The sequence below is a fragment of the Trypanosoma brucei genome, chromosome 9 (genome assembly GCF_000002445.2).
Source record: "Trypanosoma brucei brucei TREU927 chromosome 9, whole genome shotgun sequence".
Classification (NCBI taxonomy): Eukaryota; Euglenozoa; class Kinetoplastea; order Trypanosomatida; family Trypanosomatidae; genus Trypanosoma; species Trypanosoma brucei.
In genome coordinates, this window is record NC_007282.1 from 1021283 (window position 1) to 1039470 (window position 18188).

The 18188-nt window shown below is 45.8% G+C and overlaps 8 protein-coding genes across 8 annotated transcripts, besides 19 other annotated features; all 8 read left to right on the forward strand.

Annotated features, from left to right (window-relative positions):
• Window positions 1-627: 627 nt before the first annotated feature.
• On the forward strand, window positions 628-3693 carry Tb09.160.4760 (hypothetical protein; the record flags this gene model as incomplete). Its single annotated transcript, XM_821928.1, has 1 exon — window positions 628-3693. The coding sequence occupies one exon, from the start codon at window positions 628-630 to the stop codon at window positions 3691-3693; it is 3066 nt and encodes a 1021-aa protein (XP_827021.1).
• Window positions 3694-5046: 1353 nt separating this feature from the next.
• Window positions 5047-5067: a sequence feature (AT_rich).
• A 261-nt stretch (window positions 5068-5328) lies between these two features.
• Window positions 5329-7407, forward strand: Tb09.160.4770 (protein kinase, putative; the record flags this gene model as incomplete). Its single annotated transcript, XM_821929.1, has 1 exon — window positions 5329-7407. One exon carries the CDS (start codon window positions 5329-5331, stop codon window positions 7405-7407), a length of 2079 nt encoding a protein of 692 aa, XP_827022.1.
• Window positions 7408-7697: 290 nt separating this feature from the next.
• Window positions 7698-7776: a sequence feature (T-rich).
• A 55-nt stretch (window positions 7777-7831) lies between these two features.
• Window positions 7832-7887: a sequence feature (G-rich).
• A 237-nt stretch (window positions 7888-8124) lies between these two features.
• Window positions 8125-8144: a microsatellite.
• Window positions 8145-8253: 109 nt separating this feature from the next.
• Window positions 8254-8324: a microsatellite.
• A 248-nt stretch (window positions 8325-8572) lies between these two features.
• Window positions 8573-8593: a microsatellite.
• A 32-nt stretch (window positions 8594-8625) lies between these two features.
• Window positions 8626-8681: a sequence feature (GA-rich).
• A 667-nt stretch (window positions 8682-9348) lies between these two features.
• Window positions 9349-9371: a sequence feature (AT_rich).
• A 128-nt stretch (window positions 9372-9499) lies between these two features.
• Window positions 9500-9519: a microsatellite.
• Window positions 9520-9563: 44 nt separating this feature from the next.
• Window positions 9564-9593: a microsatellite.
• Window positions 9594-9790: 197 nt separating this feature from the next.
• Window positions 9791-9817: a microsatellite.
• Window positions 9818-9871: 54 nt separating this feature from the next.
• Window positions 9872-9918: a microsatellite.
• A 223-nt stretch (window positions 9919-10141) lies between these two features.
• Window positions 10142-10171: a microsatellite.
• A 93-nt stretch (window positions 10172-10264) lies between these two features.
• Window positions 10265-10305: a microsatellite.
• Window positions 10306-10323: 18 nt separating this feature from the next.
• On the forward strand, window positions 10324-10773 carry Tb09.160.4800 (hypothetical protein, conserved; the record flags this gene model as incomplete). The annotated part of the gene is made up of 1 exon (XM_821930.1): window positions 10324-10773. One exon carries the CDS (start codon window positions 10324-10326, stop codon window positions 10771-10773), a length of 450 nt encoding a protein of 149 aa, XP_827023.1.
• Window positions 10527-10547: a sequence feature (AT_rich).
• Window positions 10573-10676: a sequence feature (T-rich).
• Window positions 10719-10771: a sequence feature (T-rich).
• Window positions 10774-11084: 311 nt separating the features above from the next.
• Tb09.160.4810 (hypothetical protein, unlikely) lies at window positions 11085-11462 on the forward strand (the record flags this gene model as incomplete). Its single annotated transcript, XM_821931.1, has 1 exon — window positions 11085-11462. One exon carries the CDS (start codon window positions 11085-11087, stop codon window positions 11460-11462), a length of 378 nt encoding a protein of 125 aa, XP_827024.1.
• Window positions 11253-11317: a microsatellite.
• A 173-nt stretch (window positions 11463-11635) lies between the features above and the next one.
• Window positions 11636-11725: a sequence feature (T-rich).
• Window positions 11726-11746: 21 nt separating this feature from the next.
• Window positions 11747-12070, forward strand: Tb09.160.4820 (hypothetical protein, unlikely; the record flags this gene model as incomplete). The annotated part of the gene is made up of 1 exon (XM_821932.1): window positions 11747-12070. The coding sequence occupies one exon, from the start codon at window positions 11747-11749 to the stop codon at window positions 12068-12070; it is 324 nt and encodes a 107-aa protein (XP_827025.1).
• Window positions 12071-12331: 261 nt separating this feature from the next.
• On the forward strand, window positions 12332-14500 carry Tb09.160.4830 (hypothetical protein, conserved; the record flags this gene model as incomplete). The annotated part of the gene is made up of 1 exon (XM_821933.1): window positions 12332-14500. The coding sequence occupies one exon, from the start codon at window positions 12332-12334 to the stop codon at window positions 14498-14500; it is 2169 nt and encodes a 722-aa protein (XP_827026.1).
• Window positions 14501-14847: 347 nt separating this feature from the next.
• On the forward strand, window positions 14848-15477 carry Tb09.160.4840 (hypothetical protein, conserved; the record flags this gene model as incomplete). The annotated part of the gene is made up of 1 exon (XM_821934.1): window positions 14848-15477. One exon carries the CDS (start codon window positions 14848-14850, stop codon window positions 15475-15477), a length of 630 nt encoding a protein of 209 aa, XP_827027.1.
• Window positions 15478-16287: 810 nt separating this feature from the next.
• On the forward strand, window positions 16288-17694 carry Tb09.160.4850 (hypothetical protein, conserved; the record flags this gene model as incomplete). Its single annotated transcript, XM_821935.1, has 1 exon — window positions 16288-17694. One exon carries the CDS (start codon window positions 16288-16290, stop codon window positions 17692-17694), a length of 1407 nt encoding a protein of 468 aa, XP_827028.1.
• Between the last annotated feature and the right edge of the window lie 494 nt (window positions 17695-18188).

The following is an 18188-nucleotide window of genomic DNA, read 5'->3' on the forward strand; positions in this document are numbered from 1 at the left end:
GTATTTGCCATGAGCTCCATTCTTACCGCGTGTATCTGAAAATGTGACTGCAATCAGTTCTTGACTCGTTTGCTCCGTTTCCCCCTCCCTCCCCCCCCCCACAGTTGTTGGGGAAATCCTCCTGTACGTTGCGTTCGTGAAACGAAGTCGGAAAGGTTCTCATCCCTTCACTAGAGCCTTCGACGCTCGGAACTTGTTCCACACCGTGAGTTCTGAAGGTGTGACACAGGGGAAAGATATCTCTGGAGATAATTAATCCTGACTTGCTGTAGTAACCTTGGTTTCATTGTCTAATGTGGGTTGGTGTTTGCCAGATCAGCCGTGAAGTGTATGTCCTTTTCTTCCTTATCGGTTGTGAGATCAGCTATTGAGGGTGCTCAAGTCAGCTTACTCGGGAGAAGGCGTGCGCTTCGCTGCATATTACTGTGGGGTGGATGATGGTTCCTGTCGGCCGGCTACTTCTCTCTTCCCTTCTGTTTCATCGCTCCAAGAGAATTTCGACAGTAAGGGACTTTAGTGTCACGGGGAACGGGAGACTGGGAATAAAAGAGAAAAAAGAGAAGGGTCTGGGTCTCAAAAGCAGTGACACACTCGAACTTGTGGTGAGGCCACACGACCACCCAGTCAATGGGGAACGCACAGGACATTCCTAATTCATTCCGCCGTACCGTGGTTTCCCTGCATTACAGGGAAAGTCCTTTTTCTGGGGATGACGATGAAGTATCGCAACTTTGCCGAACGATATTCTGCACGCGTTTAACCGCTGACGAGTTTGCTTGTTATTGGACTGCGGAAGATGTCAGGCAGCTACGGCTCTACCACCCGAATCGACTCGCCACCATTTTATTATTGGCTATGAGGCAGTTGGAGGACTTTGTTGCAATCAGCAGAGACCCAAATGAAAAGTGGGGTAACGACAATCCTCTTCAGCACCCGGTGCGTAAGAGTACCTTTAGTGGCAGCGGTGCAACATCTGGAATAACGGAGGAATCCCCGCGACGGAGCGCGAAACGCAGGCCGCCAGTAGACTTCACCGCTGCAATCAACGCCCTTCGGCTCATTGCGGGGTCGCTGCCGTATTGTTTTGAAGATATCGACCTCTTGAGGGCAGTGGTGCAAAGTGACGAGGAAGAGGCATCCAAGGACGAGCTCAACGTCATCATTACCTCGCAGCGCACGCGTGAACTTATGGGAATGGACGACCGAACGGAGAGTCCACTTGCCGCGGGTTTTGCCCACCACTTCTTTGTCCAAGGTGGTAAGTGCTTCATGAACAACGAGCCAGGAGCACACCGATGTTTCTACGCTGATTTATTAGATGAAGAGAAACCTAACCCACCCACCACGCCGCTCGGTTTCCGTCTTGTCGAGCTACTGGTGAAACTTTTCTTCGTGCCCAAATTCTCACAAATGGAACCGATGAAAATGGCGCCGTCAATGATGGAGGAACTGCGGGGGAGCTTAGCTTATGACCTGAAATTGCTATCTCTGACGAGAGCGTTGGTGCCTCAAAACTTCGGTAGTACCGAGGATATTAACGAAGACGATGAGTGCTGGATGTTTTCCTTTGAGGGTACTTATGTCAAGGAAGCACGTAGCTTAGTGCTTCGCGCAATTCTACTGACCATCTCCGTACCCATATTTTACACGCCGTCATGCCTGAGCGACGCGCAAAGCAGGGAGCCCCAAGGGAATGAAGGCAGCTGCTCCCATGAGTCGTCAGGGGTGATGTATGAGGAAGTGAGTGATGTGATGCTTAGTGGGCTCTTCGACGTAAACGAGCGACCCTTGTTGGTGAAGTTTTTCGTACTCCTCCTGCATGTTGTGCGGTGCTGCCCGAAATGGCCTGTCACGGTTCCTTCTCTCCGTGGAATGTGGGCGGCGAGACCAACTCTCACAGCAGACAACGTTGACGTGCTCAGTCATTCACTTGCAATACTCGCCGCTGGTTTTTACACCGGTCCATACGTTGCTTCCCAGCGGTACGTCCATCGGGGAGAAAAGCCCGTGCGCGTGCCGAGCGTTCTGTATGGAATCATGCATCAAGTGATTGGTTCGAATTTCGTTCCGTGGAAGATCTTACAGGGCACGGGACTGGAGGGAATTCCTGCTTCACCTGTTGTTGCTGATCCATATGAGGTGGGATCGTCTGGAATGGGATGTAGCAGTGCCACGAAAGAGCCGCATGATTGTGACGGTCTACCAGATTATGCAAGGAGCTTTGCCGATGGCGTGCTGGCTCTACTGGAGGCACCTTTGATAGCAGGCAGTTCAAGCATTCCGAAACCAGAGGCACCGTGCTCATCGTTGGGTCTGCATCTAATGTTGTGGCTGTTGCAGCACAGCGAAGCAGCCATTAACGCTGTTGGACGCAAACCACGATTATTGTTGGTTCTCGTACAGACTATTCATGTCGTCGGCACCCAATACCCGAGTTATCTTGGCGAAGGTCAAATCGCATTACTTTGCTTTCTTCGACTACTCCGGCACCAACCGTTTCTACGACTTCTATTGGAGCACCTCCCCACGGATGGAGACGCAGACCTCACACGTGAGGGAAAGGTGAACGCCACACAATTTTTGCGTGAGCTCCGAGTCGCAATGCCAACTTTACCGAATAAACTTGTTATCACGTCCAATATGAGCCCAGACAAGAGACGACAAATCGAGTGGCAGTCAGACGAGGTGCTTTGCATCCGTACATACTGTGATGTTCTTGTACTCACGCTGTGTTACGTAGTGGCACCCGGTTCCCCTTCTTGGTTCAGTAATTTGCACAGAACGGCTGTCGAGGTGCTGCACACGCTGCAAGTATACCTTCCTAAGGCAACAGGGCGGTTCCCGCTTGACGTTCTTAGTGAACACATCGTGTTCGAGGTTGCCGGAAGTTTCAACCACATCTGTTCCCCTCGTGTACTGATGACGGGGGCTGACGCGCAGCTAGCCTGTTTTAATATGATCAAGGCGGTTTCTTTTATGCTTGAGGCAGCGATTGCACACATTAACGGTGGCAGCGGTGCAGCACTACTTAAAAATCAGGAACATGAGGATGTGGAATGCAAAGGTGGGGAAAGTAATATCGTGGCGCTTCTTTGGTTGCTGGTTACCCAAGGGGGGTTGTCAGAACTTACAAAACACATACAAACACAGTTGGACAGCAAAACCAAAGCGGCTGCTGGTGGTTCCTCTTATGCCGAGCCCTGCAGTGGCAAACTAGGTGATGGTACGGGGGTGGGAGTTTTAAAAGAACTGTTGCACAGTGATGAGTTTAACTTTCTTCGTCGTGTGACTAATGAAGTAGCTCAAAAGTTAAAGGATGCACTAGAAGATTCATCGGGAAGGGGCAATGGGACAGAGAAAACAACAGAGGTCGATATAGAACCATGCCACGAGGGGGAGAGATGGATGAAGTCAAGTGGTAAACGTCTCTGGTTTGAGCGTGATGATAAGCTTTTTCAAAAAGTGTTGGAAGTCGGTTCGAGCGTAGTAAATGAGAAAGAACAGGAACGCCGTGAGAAGGGGAGGTTGGGAGGAGAATTCGTCACTTCCCCTGTTGCGTTGCGTGAGGCGTCAGTGCCTTTTGAAGGTGCCGCTAAGCGATGGCTGCTCCGCCAGTTGTGGGTGCAGGTACATCGTCTGAACACCGGGCCACCAGTGTTTGATTTCCGCACCGCCACCATTATCCGGGAGTAATGTTTCTGGTTCACTGACCCCATATAAATCAAATTAAGTTTTTTTTTGCTCTCTTGGGTGCTGACAGCATTATTCCCTTGTGTTGTATTAAGTTAACTGTCTGTTTTCTGCTTTTTTTTTTTTTGCTTCTTCTCCCGAGCGGCTAAGTTGGAGATGTGCCTTTTAGACAAGGCTTATGTGCCGATACAAAAAGTCTTCATATACCGGGTGTGCACCGGGATTGGTATTTGTTGTTACTTCCTCCCCCCGCTATGCATGAAAAAACAAAAAACAAAAGTAGGCATTAATCAATGAATAAATAAATAAAGGGGATATCACGGGCGAATATTGTTGCTTTCTTTTGTTTTTTTTTGGTTATCTTATGATCGCCTACAGGTTTAAGGACCAGAGACGCAGTGTCGCCACGGTTGGCACCTCAACCTCCCGTTTCCATTATCTAGCCTCCTCAAACACACAGGCACATGCTGCGAAAAGGGGAGGGCGAAACAGGCGGAAAAAAAAACAATAATGCCAGGTGGAAACGGAACTTTTTAGATTTGCTTTGTTTATTATTTTGTTTTTGTTCGTTTGTGTATTTACCTCTATGCTTATTCGATGTCTTATGTTAGCCACAATTGTTGTAAATATTTTTTTGTCTTTTTTCTTCGGGTTGGGGGTTTGGGGGGGAGGAAAGGACGGTGCGGGGGTATGTGAAGAGGAAGATATGTATGTGCCGGTGTCCGTACCGTATTACCTGCTAGTGTTTTATGTCGGTCTTGTGGCGGGGTAGCGTATTTTTCTTTTTATTTTTAAGGGGGGGGGAACTGAATGCTTCTTTTCTCCTTAATGTCTTGTTGTGAGTTGTTACTTCTCGTAAACATAAGTGTCTTTAATGTCGATTTTCTTCTTATTTACTTTATTTATGTTTCATTTTTGCTTTCTGATCTCATTGTATTCGATGATGTACTCTCCAATTTTTCATTATTTTTTTAAAAAAAACTTTCCTTAGGAATCAAAGAAATTAAGATAAAGAAAAAGGGAGAAGCAAGTGGTTTAAACCAACGAAAAGTAAAGGTGCAACTCTTTTGGTAATAAAGGGGATATTCAGCAGGAAATAGAACTTATTTCCTCTTGATTTGGAAAATAAAAAAAGAAGTGAAAAGGAGGGACAGGAATCGTGTGATCTGAAGGGGAAAAGGTCCAACGGAGGCGATTGGGTAATCAGGGCAAACGCATACACAGACATACGCAAAGGAAAATAAAAAACACAAAACAACAGGTACCAAAGGACGGGGGCGACAACATTCCAAATATCAAAGAGGGAGAGAAAGGAGAGGAAAAAATTTTAAAGAAGGAAAGGTGTTCACAAAAGTGTATATATTATTTTAATATATACTTTGTTCGCCTTTGCAAACCAGCGATTACACCACGCGACCCATACACGTGGCAAACGAATTATTTAACTACTTAGGTCAGTACCATAGTTTGGCGAGGTCACTGAAGTATTCCTCACACGAAGAAAGGAAGAAACAGAGAAGAAAAGTGAAGGAATAAATGGGCAGTGATAGTAAATCTAGTAAGTCCAAGGACAAGAACTTCTCATCAAAGGGTAAAATTGAGAAGTATAACAAGGATGGTACCGAAACAATTTTGATCATGGGGCGTCCCTTTCGTATTGTGCAGAGGTTAAGTGAGAAGGTGCTTAACCCGGAGGCGAAAAGCTCGAAGAAAAGCAGCAAGAAAGCTAAGGATGTGTACTCCTACATTGTGGTTGTTGAAAACATTGAAGCTTTACCAATGTTTGCCAGGTATGTCGTTGTGAAGCGTACCTTTTTCAAGATAGACGAGGTGTTGTTGGCTCATCGGGAGCCTGAGATTTTGAATCGCGTTCGCGATAAGGGAATCCTGCACGTGTTCCACAGTGAAGTAACACGGAATGATGGGCGTTTGGGAACAACCGTGGCGATGGAGTACTGCCCCGGAAGTTTGGAACAGCGCCTGCAGCAGGAGACTCGGATGTTAGAAAGTGAAGTGGTACAAGTGTTGCTAGCGCTGGCTAGTGTGTTGGGTTACTTGCACTCTAGGCAGCCCCCGGTTGCACACCGTAACATTAATCCAAGCAATGTGTTAATTCACTCGGAGTCGGCAGGAGCGAGCGCATACCGCCTCTACAACTTTAGAAGTGCCATGACGGAGGCGTACCACTGCGAGAACCACGAGGAGGTAGTGGCGGCCATGGAAGACTTTGCCCGCTACACCACGGCAGGGTACCGGGCGCCTGAAATGTTAGACCCAAGTAGTCACAAGCGTATTGATGAACAGGTAGATATGTGGGCTCTTGGTGTGCTGCTGTACTACACAATGTACCAGCGCCTGCCCTTCACGGATGCATGCTGGGGGCTGGCAAGAAAACCCAAGTTACGCTACCCCGTGGAAGCTGAAGTGTGGTACACGGGCTCACTACGCATCGTGCTTGAGCATCTTCTTGAACCAGATCCGGAGAAGAGGTGGGATGCGTTTGCTCTCATCAACTTCATGCGTTTCGACAATGACCTATGCAGACACATTGGACCCTTCTGCTTCTCGCAGACTGAGCGGCCCGAGGGATGGGAACCGCAGGACGTGAAGGTAATTGGCCGCCCAGTTCCAGCCAAAGTTCTCCCGGAGAGGTTGCGAAATACTGGCCAGTCCGACGATCCGGCTGCTGCAGCGCGTGACAACAGGGACGAAGCGGCTGCCACCTCCGTCAAGAGCCGCACAGCGGCACAGGAGTCTGGAGATAATGATCAAATGGTTCTCAAGGCAGTAACTGCGCTGAGTTCAGATACCGCTTCCACAGATCCCGAGGTGCTAGCCTACCGTGAAAAGCTCATTCGTGAACAGGAGGAGGCATGGCAAGTGGCAGAAAGCGCACACAAAAAGCGGGATAAGGAAGACAAGGATGGGGCGACCTCTGGACCGGCAGATGTTGATTCATTGTTTGGTCCAACTGAAAAGAAGGAAGCTGTCAAGGAAAACAAGGCATCTGCTATTGACGACTTATTTGGTGGCATGGAGACACAACCATCACAGTCTCAAAAACCAACAACGGATGACCTCTTTGGAGGCGCCTCTACAGCTACTGCGAGCAACCAAATCCCACCCCAGGGGTCCCAAGTTGGAGCTAACGACAGTTGGAAGGATGATCTCTTCGCTGCGCCACCTCAGCAACCACAAATGCAACCTCAACCGGCCTTTCCAATGGCAGCTGACAGTAGTTGGAGCACCGGAGCACCAACATCGGTGCCAATGAATCCAACCGGCGGCATGATGGGTCAACAACAGGCCCCCATGGGATGGGGAAATGGAGTAACAGCTCCGGGTTTCCAACCAATGCAAACTCCACAAATGCAACAACAAGTTCCTGGTGGATGGGGAAATGGAGCAACAGCTTCGGGTTTCCAACCAATGCAAACTCCACAAATGCAACAACAAGTTCCTGGTGGATGGGGAAATGGAGCAACAGCTCCGAGTTTCCAACCAATGCAAACTCCACAAATGCAACAACAAGTTCCTGGTGGATGGGGAAATGGAGCAACAGCTCCGGGTTTCCAACCAATGCAAACTCCACAAATGCAACAACAAGTTCCTGGTGGTGCCCCCGGTTTCATGGGCGGAAACGACCTATTCCAAAGGCCACAGCAGCAACAGCCACAGCAACCAGAGAAGGACCCCTTCGCCAGTCTCTTCAAGTAATGTTTTACATGACTGCAATACTGGCACAGAACAGCATCATACGTCACCCCCCCCCCAAAAAAAAAGGGGGGGTTAGTTGGGGTACATTTTTTCTTAACAAAAAAAAAGAGAAAGGTAAAAGAAATAAAGAAATACCAACTAACAATTAAGAGAAGGAAAGGAACCCGCAGGTCATACCCTCTTTATTCCACCTCTCTTTCCTTCTGTTTTGTTCTGTTCGGTGTTTAAACCTGATTCAACATGTTCAATTTTCTGCTGTGTCTCCCCATTCTCAATCACATCCACCTCTTTTTTTATTTTTATTTTTAGTATCAGTGTTTCATTTTTTTTTCTTTTTTCGTTTATCATCACTTTATTATTATTATTATTACGTCCCTCCGTTGTTTGTGCTTTTTGATATACTTGCTAATGCTTTGAAGTGTGTGAGGGGAAGGGGAGGAGGGAGAGAAAAAAGAAAAAATGAAGAGGGGAGGGGAGGGGGATTTATCAAGAGAGAACAAACAAAAGGAAAGAAACGGTTTTGTTTTCTTTTTGAGAAAATAAATAAATAATGAATAACATATGTTTTATCATAACCTCCATTTGCGGATTCCAATGAAGGGCGTGGCAAAATCCATAAGGAAGAGGGTTGTGCGCATGTGTTTCTTTTTATTATTATTATTTGCTTACGTTCATAAAAAGTAGAGGAATGGAATGGAAAGAGATGGGAAGTGGAGGGAATGAATGAATGAATGAATTGGAAACCGAAATGATTAGAATAAAAAAAAATGAAGGAAAAAGCAGGTGGTTTACCGCCGCTCATAGACCAAGCATTTACATACGTGCATAGATACAAAAAAAAAAGAAATATATAAATATATATTTATATACATGTACTGGTGTGTATTAATGTTTATTTGTATGTATTTTTTATATATTTTGGTGTGCGTACGTTTGCGTGTGTGAGCGAAAGGGGGAGGGGGGAGGGGGGAGAGCAGACGGGGACGAAAAGGGGTGGAAATATAATGTTTACTTTTTTTTTTCTTCTTCTCTCTCTCTCTTTAAAACTTTAATTTCCGTTAGGAAAAGAGGGGGAAAAAAGATAACGTGTGGGTATGAGAGTTTATTAGGAATCCTGATTGGTGTTGGTCGGTTCCGTGTGTGTGTGTATGTATGAATGTATGTGTCTCTCTCTCTCTCTCTCTCTTGTGGCCAGCCTCATGGTGGGACCGCGCGTGGAAGAAAGAAAAAAAGAAAAGGAAAAGAGGAAAGAAACAAAACAAATAGGAAAGAAAATGAAATGAAAGAGTTTTTAGTACCCATCACTGCCTTATGGGTGGATTCGTCACTAGCCATCGTCCTGCGCACTCTTTTTTTTTTTTGAAAAAAAAGATTTTCTTCTCTTCCTTTTCATCTCTTTTCATATGGGTTTATTATTGCTCCTCATTCCACACATACGCAAACAAATATATATATATATAATCCCTTCCTTTCACTTCACAAAGCAATTCAGGGATTCCATTTGCCATCAATGCGAACTTGCTAGGACAACATTTTCTTTTTAAAAAAAAACAAATTGCAGGGGCACGGTGTGTCTGTTCGTACCGGGTTACCCCTTTTTGTTTGTCAATTATGCACAAATTTGTGCACTGCTTACGCCATACAAACATTATTATTATCATTATTATCATGCAGTGATTTTCTCTCTTGTCTACAAAGAAGAAGAGGCACATGTTCGTGGTTTTTTTTCAATTTTTTTTGTTGTTGTGTGTTTGTATTTAACTTCGCTGTCGTGGATGCATGCGAGTTATCGTCTTGGAGGTCATAAAACGCAAGGACGGAAATAACAAAAATAAACAATACCAACGCCACAAATGCTGAAATACCGTCTTTATTCCCTTCATTTATCTTTCCCTTGTTTTTTCTTTAAAAAATTATTTTAAGTTGTTGTTGTTTTTTTCCTATAAATATATTTATTTATATTTCCTGTCGTTACGGCGGTCACGGCATTATTTGTGTGGATCGATTGTCACTCATATGTCGAGGAAAGAAAGTTGAAGGTATGAAGATGAACTGAGAGCAGAGATTGGGAAATAATAATAGTAATAATAATGAAAAGAAAAGAAAAGAAAACTCAGAAGGCGTCATTTTGTGTAAGGTCCGGGAACTTGTATCCTTTATTATCATTATCACTATTATTATTATTACTGTGCTTGAAAAAAAAAATTATATGTATTTATTTGGTTTTTTTCCTCTTTTGAAAGAAGAAAAAATACCAGAGAAAACAAAAAAAAGGAGGACGAAGAGAAAAATCGTATTGTCAACTCACTTGCTATTTGATCTGAACGTGTGTAAGAGATGAGGAAAATGGACTTTAATGAGTCAACATATTTCAAAACTGAACAAAAAAAGAGAAAAAAAAAAAAAGAAAGATGCTCGACACGATAAAGGGAGTGAAGAAGAACCAAAAGGAGGAAAAATATTTAAAAAAAGAGAAGAAAAGAAACGAGAAGAGAAGAGAAGATAAAAGAATATGCGTCGGAAACAACAAAAACAACAATTTTTTTTAAAAAAGGTAAAACAGCACAAAAACAAAAAAAGTGAGAAGGCTGCGTGACGGTTACTTGGGAGTCGAAAACTGCTATTGGCATGTTGCATCATTCCATTCAGTGTTACATGGACCCTGAGGTGCCACGCGCATTATTCCTATTGAAACAAATCTTTTTTTTTTGTAGTTAATCTTATTAAATATGTGTTTTCTTTTTTTTTTTCTTTTTTCTTTTTTGATGTTTTTAAACTCCCCTCTACACCGCGATTATTCGCGTCTTCTGATGCCTTCCAACAAGGCCTACAAAGCTGCGCGTGTCTTTTCTGTTTGTTTTGTTTTTGTTTTTGTTTTTGTTTCTCTCTCTCTTTTTGCTCGTAGTGAAACAACAAATGAAACGGAATATTTGCTGGACCTCACGTGTTTCTTTGCTATTCTTCTTTCTTTGTTTATTTGGTGTTTGTTTATGTTGTGTGGAGTTGAGACCAAAAAGAGATGAGAAGTGTGTAATCATTCTCAGCTTTTATTGCTCAGTCTCTTTCTGTTTTGTTAACGCTTTTCTTTTTTTTTTTTTATTGACCTTCCTTAACTTTCGTTTTTATTTTATAAAAAAAAACAAAAAAGAAGAAATTATATCTATCTTTCTTTCCTTTTCTCTTTTTTTTTTATATCCTCTTTTCGTACAATTCCACTGCCCTTTCAATCTCTTTTACCCTTTCTTTTTCTTGTTGTTGTTCCTCTTTCCCACTTGTGTGATGATATCATATACGCTGCCTATTTACAACTATTTTTTTTTCCTTCTTATTTCTCTCTTTTTTACTTTTCTTTTATTTTTTTTTTAAAACAAACAAATATGCGCTGATGTCAAGTGGAGACGGAAACTGAGGTGCTAAAAGGCAAGTTTTTAAACGTACCTGAAGCAACTAGTATCACTTTCTTCTCTATTTTCATAAAGAAAAAAAACATTGTAGTAGTTGACATATATACATATATCAGTCTAGCTGTTCTTTTGGGTTCTGAATAGGCAGTTAGAAGTACAAACGAATAAATTTTGTAAAAATAAAAAAAAACAGTACAAAAGCATCGGGGGGAACGGAGCGAGTTTGCATCTTCATCCGCATAAAAATCCATTTATACGTACATATATATATATATGCCAGAATCCTTGCGGTTTTATAGGATAACATTTATCTCCTTTGGTTCGGCATTATTTTGTGTTATAATATTAAATTGCAGAGTGGCGTCGTGTATCCAAGAGAAAATGGGTGGTGAAAGTAGTGCCCCCCAACCGACTAATGATTCGTCCGGCAATGACTTCAGCAACAATGGCAATAATAGCGATAATAATAATTCCAATAGCAGTATTAAAAACGACAATTACAATAAACCAGTGCCTGGAGCTGAAGGGCAAAATGACGGGTTGCATTTCCCCCAGCGTCTCGTCTGTCGCCTGCCGGAACGAAATTTTCCACTTCCGGTTTTAACCCTCAAGGAAGGTCACGGGGTTGCATCAAATACAACTAAGAAGTAACACACATGACAACACGCGTTTGTGCATTTGTTTTGTCTGTAATGTAATGTTAATGAAATGAAATGAAATAGGGAGGAAAGAGAAAATAGCGTGTTATTAGCGTAGATATGACTCAGGAAAAGGGGAAATGAAGTATTTACAAGAGTGCCATTTCCTCCCCCCCCCTTCCCTCGTCGTTATTATTTTTACTATTGTGTCGTTATCGCTTTTTTTTTTCTTTTTCACCGTTTTTGGTATTGTTGTTGTTTGTTTTTAATTCTTTTGGGGGGGTTCGGTTGAACCCTATGCGTCTCGATATCAAATCCAAGAGAATAAAACAAAAAGGGAAGTTAAGGAGCCGGAGGGCTCTTTTCAAGGCCCAGCTATGTTTTCTCTTGCAAGGGTACGTATGCGCTTCCTTTGATTTCTTTTTCTGTATGCCGTTTTATGCACGTTCTCCCACTTCGGTCATAATTAAAAAACAAAGATTCGCATCATTGGTTATTGATAATTTTCCTTCCCTTTTTGTTTTCCCTTTTTTATATTGGTTGCGGTCGCCCAACTTTCGGTACCCCAAAGTGAGTCTCAAACATCAGCTACACTCTTCCCGTTCGTGTGAAACATTTTGATGTTCCTGCCTTTATTTTTTGGTGATTTTCCCTCCCAAGTTGAATTCGTTACTTGTTATTACCACTGTTATTCTTATCATCACACTATTATTAATTGCCTTTTGTTGTTTTTGTTGTTGCTTTCGGGTTGCCTCCCATTCTAACACGGGTGGGCATGTCATGCGAGAGAGAGAGAGAGACGCCAAGACGCGTGCGGGAGAGGGAGTTGAGTAACACCCGCTAAAAACGAAAAAAAAAAAAGGGAAAAGTTAGCAGCGCCTTATGGTTCGTGTGAAGGAAAAGGCTCGGAAGGGTGACGATGCGTTCAAGACACGGAAACAAAAAGTCGGGCGGAAAAAACTCGCCCCGGCAACAGCCACACGGGCGGAGGTACACGCCCGCACACTTCGCGTAACGACACCAACAGCAATCACTCGAGGGATTCTCGAGAGCGAGGCCGTAAGAACGGGGGAGAACTGCCAAACTCATAAAGGTGAGAAAGAAAAACGTGTGGTGTCGGCGGACCAATTACACCGAGACTTTAAGGAACATCTTGCGGGCACGAGGCATTACAAAAAGGTGGTTCGGTCCACATCCTTCGCATCACTCACGAGGGCCGTCGCTGGGCACTTCTCAGCGGTCGGAAGGGCGGATGACTCATCAGCAATGGGGAATGAAACGCAACTGAGCCCATTGGAGATTTTGTACGCCTACACGGGAGCACTCGATGCCATGACGGACACTGATGATGACGTCCGACGCGCAGCTTTGGGCACGTTGAAGGTCATTTTGTATCGACGCAAGCCGGCAGCACAAATCGATGAGCAGGGGAGTGGTGCCATGGAGGCCGGTGGCGGTTCCGCTACGGCGTTTAACGTGGACCAGGCACGCGCCGCTTTGCGTGTTGTGGATGTAACATTAACCCATGCAATGGTGTCGGTGCGGCGGTCTGGAGTGGAACTGTTACAACTCATCTTACAGGTGCAACCACTCAGCGTTAGGGCAGTGTTGAGTGAATCAACCACATGGGTGAAAATGGCAGGTCGTATCTCCAGCATCGTTCTGCCCAGCACGAGTAACGGAAGCGGCAACAGTCCATCGACAAAAATGTTTCATGTGGTTGCTGACCTACTCGAAACAATGATACCTCTGCATCGAAGTGAGAGTGATGCGTGGAATCAGGGGTGCCCGCGAGCGCGACATGCTGTGGATGAAGTGGTTGACAAACAAGGCGAAAGTAACGTATCACTCTCTGCTTTGGTTGCTCAATTTTTTGATGAGTGCAGTCCTCGGTGGTGTGTGGCATGGAAGGAACTCATGGAGTTGCGCGCTGCATTATTCCGTGATGTGGAATGGGTGAGACACGCTACAGCGCTGGCACGTGCGTTTGCCTGCTGTGCGATGTACCTGTGGGACCATCGCCTGCTTGGCCGAAAGAACTCGCGGCTCATGCACCACCTCTTCACTGTCAAAGTACCCTTCACTATGCATGAACTGATTGCTCCCAGAGACCCCACTGCAGAAAGCGGTTGTGGGGTTGGTAATGGCAGTAAATGGCGCGTTGAATTAGCCAACGCCATAGCCAACGCTTGTCTTCCACTCGCCGCCGCAAATGATGACACCTGGGAAGTGTTGCATAACTTCCTCTCGATTAGTTTTCACTGTGCAAAGGATTCGGACTCCTCAGATGGGACGTCTTCCGCTGGTGAAAGCGGTAAATCCAGGCGTGCTACCCAACTTGTTGGGCCCGTGCGTACTCTGCGAACAGCGGTGGTACGCCTTCATCAGGCTTTACTTCCACGTTTGCTTCCGATTGCATCACCCCTTCTTCAAATAGTTATGCAAGCGACTAATCTGAGTGACAGTAGCGAAACAGATCGGTTGGCGTTAGTAGACGTGCTGCTGATGTCGGCGGATGTGTTTTCTTCATTTGTAACCTCGCAAGTCGCCGTGCAAAATCCTCAGAACATCCGATACCTTCGTGACGTCGTTTTGGTGGTTCCTCGTTTTTTTTTCGCCCTGCGCGGTCTCCAGATGGAAGCCGCCTGCCTCGACCGCATCGTCTTCTCTTTCCTGTATCCGTTGTGGAGGGTGGTAAGCAGCGGTCATCCGCTACTGTCTTCACCAATGCCAAACAAATTACCAGGCGGCGCGCCGTCTTCCCCACAGGTTAATAAAGAAAACAAGCAAAAGATAACAGCTTTGCAACTGCTCGCTCGTTCCTTAACGTCCCTGTTTGAGATTCGCGTACCTGACAGTGGCGGTGAAGGCACATGCAGATCTGTTGCAGGTGTTCTGCAGCGTTGTAGCGACAGGACGGTGGAGTTAGCAGTGCACACATTGTTTTATGTGGGCGCGACGGTGCCGCCCACGAGCTGGACACGTGAAAACAATGTACTTTCCCTTCCAACACTCGTGGACACTTTGCCGCGACCCGGTGTTTGTGCGTGAAGGTGATGTGCAGGCCATGCAATTTCCAGTTGTGACAGTAATCGAGTAAATTAGTAAGGAAATGGGGGAAACAAAACTTAAAACCATCAGCAAATGCGAGCTCAACAGTAGCGGAGGGTCTCTACCCCTAACCTCTTTTTGGGGGTGGGGTGGATTATGGTATTCTGTGCACAATACCCCCGCCTCTCAGTTATCTCCCTTTAGACGGTTTTTTTTTTTTTCCGTCTGTCCGTCCGTTTCTTTGTGGTTTATTTAGCGCAAATAAACGTGCACGTAGTTAAGGGGGAGAAAGCGCGGATAGAGTGATTCAAAAGGTTGGTGGCCAAAGTTATAGTTGTTAGTGGCGAATGGACGCCGGAAGCGATGAGGCAGTTCAAAAGAAAATGCAGGAATTCCTGTCGAAGGATGCCATGGAGGAGCTCCGCAACATCGGTGATCGAACGGAAAGTCGCGTGCGTCATGGATTGCTCCCCCGCGACTACCAGCAGCAGCAACATCAAAAGGACTATCAGACGGCTAACGTCACTCACGAGGAAGAAGTAAATTCCTACATACAGCAACGGCGCACATGGCGGGAAAATGTGTTTTTGCTCCGTGATTTTGAGTACTGGAGACTCCGAGCAGAATATTATCCATACGTGCGGCGCGGCGATGAACAAAATGACAACTTTTTCATCCGCGGTATTGCCTGCCATCCTCGGCTGAGTGACTACCCAATGTGCCGCAAACCGATACAAGATTACTTTGTGTGCCGCGACAAAAATAAGATATTGCAACTGTTCAACCTGTGTGCCCCAATGAAAGAGCAGTTCTGCGCATGCATTAACGAAGTGTTCGTGAAGAATCACGAGCGTGGTGACAAGAAGTTTAATGCACAGCGTAATGAGTACTTTGAGGAACAGCGAAATAGGCGACTCTCAAAGATGATGGCGCATGTGGAGGACTCAATGGAGAAGCGAAAGAAGCTACAGGATTAAATAAGACATCAAATTTGAAAGGGATAACGTGCGGAATGGTGACAAGAGTGTCACTTGCAACGCTCCTTCCCTCTACCCAAATCTTCCATTATCGTTATGTTCACTATTCTCCCTTGTCTCCCTTCTCTTACCTTATTTTCCGTTCATCACAACTAATGTGACTGTTATTTGTTTTTACTTACCGCCTGCGGATGTTGAACTTTCGCGGCAGAAAACTTCTTCTAGTTGCGGGGTGGGGAGGCTGCTATATTAGTATTCTTTTATCGGTTATATGTTGTTCCGGAGGCGCGCGCACGTGTTGAAAAAATGGTTACTATTCGTTTATTTACTGGGGGCTTAATGGGAAAAAAAAAGGATAATACTAGATGTCTAACCGATGGCCAAACGCGGTACCCCCTTGTTCAGTGGGGTGCGCTTTGATATCGGCGTCGGATGAGTGACGTGAGGTACCCTCAAAGAAATTGTTCGGGTATGTTGGGCTGCTTTCCAATTCCTTGGGTGAACTTCAAGGAATGAAACTAGAACCAGTGTTTAGGAAATGGAAACCATTACAAATACATACACAACACACATACTAGGGCTCAGTGTCGTCACGCCCCGGGAACTTTCCATCCACTTCATTAAACGATGAGTGTGTTACCCCAATCGCATACTCCCATGCCACTTCCCCGTTTTCCCTCCCCTTCCCCCCCCCTTGCATTAACAAATGCTCCGTTTTCCTCTTGTACTTTTGCCTCCTCGGAGCAAAAATACGCCCATTACTGACTGGGAAAAGTCCACGTAGAGGGACTACGTTACAGCTAGTAATATATGAAGACTGTAATTTCCACTGCTTTTGCACGCGTTGGTGAGCTTGCTTGTCAGCAGGATTCATTCCTGCGTGAGATAACCGCTCGTGTCGTATCCTGCGAGGCTGCCGCTGTGAACAGAAACAATAGTGGTGCCTCCGGTAAAAAGAGCAAAAGTAGCGGTACACAAGTGGAGCTGCCGCAAAGCTACGACGTGATACTCACCGACTCTGTTCTGTTTCCCGACGGTGGTGGGCAACCGTGCGACCATGGTGTTCTTATCCGGCGAGAAACAAACGAGGAACTGCCGGTCCGTGTGGTTCAGCGGCGAGGTGATTCGTGTGTGATGAATTTGCCGTGCATGCTCAAAGTCGGTGAGGACGTCCAACTCCGGGTTGACTGGGACCGCCGTCTCGACCACATGCAGCACCACTCCGCGCAGCATTTGTTGACTGCTGTCGTTGAAGACCCCAGTTTCTGTGGTTTGCCAACAGTGTCGTGGGCGCTAACGCAGCCATACTGTCATATCGTTCTTCCAACAGGAAAAAGGATTGAGCCTGAGATGTTGCAGCGAATCGAAGAGCACTGCAATCGTGTCATTGCGCGGGCGGTTCCTGTACGGTGCAGAGTATACAGCAGCAAAGAGGAGTATGAAAACGACTTGCAGAGGGAGCCGGAGAAAAATGACGACGGAGGAAGGCTGCGCGGCTCGCGACCCATTCCTCCAGATGTTGCGGGGCCCATTCGTATAATTGATATGGAGGGTATTGACTGTTGCACTTGTTGTGGCACTCACGTCACCAACTTGGCGCAGTTGCAAGTATTGAAGCTCCTACACCAAGAAACCAAAGGAGATACACTGAAACTGTTCTTCATTGCAGGTGAACGCGTGAGGCGTTTCTTCGGCGACATGTATGGTCGCGAGAGGGAGCTAATGAAAGAAATGGGTGGCATACGGCCTGAAGATTTCGTTTCGGCAGCCATTCGAAAGGGAAAAGACTTCGTGGAGCTGGAGAAACGATTGAAGCACATGACTCAAGAGCTTATGAAACTGCGGAGCGAGAAACTTATCGCAGAGGCAAAACAGTTGTCAGAAAACGGGAAGGGTGACAGTGCCAGTCACAGGCCTCCTGTTGTCGTTTACCGTCGCGATGATGTTGACGCAGATTTCTTCAGCGGACTTCGGGATGAACTGCGACAAGCGTGTCCCAACTGTGTCGGTGTCTTTGCTTGGGCAATGGCTCCTCTAACCGCAGCCAAAACGGGGCAATTTATGATTGTTGGCCCAACTGAAAGTGTAGAGGTTTTGGCGCCGGTTGTGTGTGCAGCTCTCGAGGGTAAGGGAGGCATGTCGAAGTTTGGCTACCGTGGAAAGGGAAGCCTTTGCGCTTGGGAAGATCTCGTGAAGGAGTTGACTTCCAAGGGGTAAATATTTTCATTTTACTGGCGGGTCCCCGTCTCTGCACACCTGAGGAGGAGGAGGAGGAGCCTCAGCTCTTAGCAGGGCCAAGATTCCCTTATCCGTTTCAGCTTATCGCGATTACAGAATTATTGTCAATTTCATCCAATGACACTGACTTTGGTGGGATAATCTCTGCAGTGTGCAGTTGTTGGTCATTGTTTTTTTTTATTTTTCTCCTTACATGCACGGCGTAGCTGTCCCCGCGCGGTAGCAAAGTCTTCTGGGTGCGGTGGTCATTGATGGTCACTGCGTCGTGCTTTTTTTCCTCCTATTGGTACCTCTTTTCCCCCCTTTCCCAAAATTCGTTGTGTTCCCTTTTTTTTTTCTCTTCTTGCTTTTATCCCACCAGCCCCTCAAGTAAGGAGTGTGCCATAACTCACCGAATACTCTGCTCTGGATACGACACCGTACGAGACCTCCGTATAGCGTACTACAAGCACACGCTCACACCATATATAAAC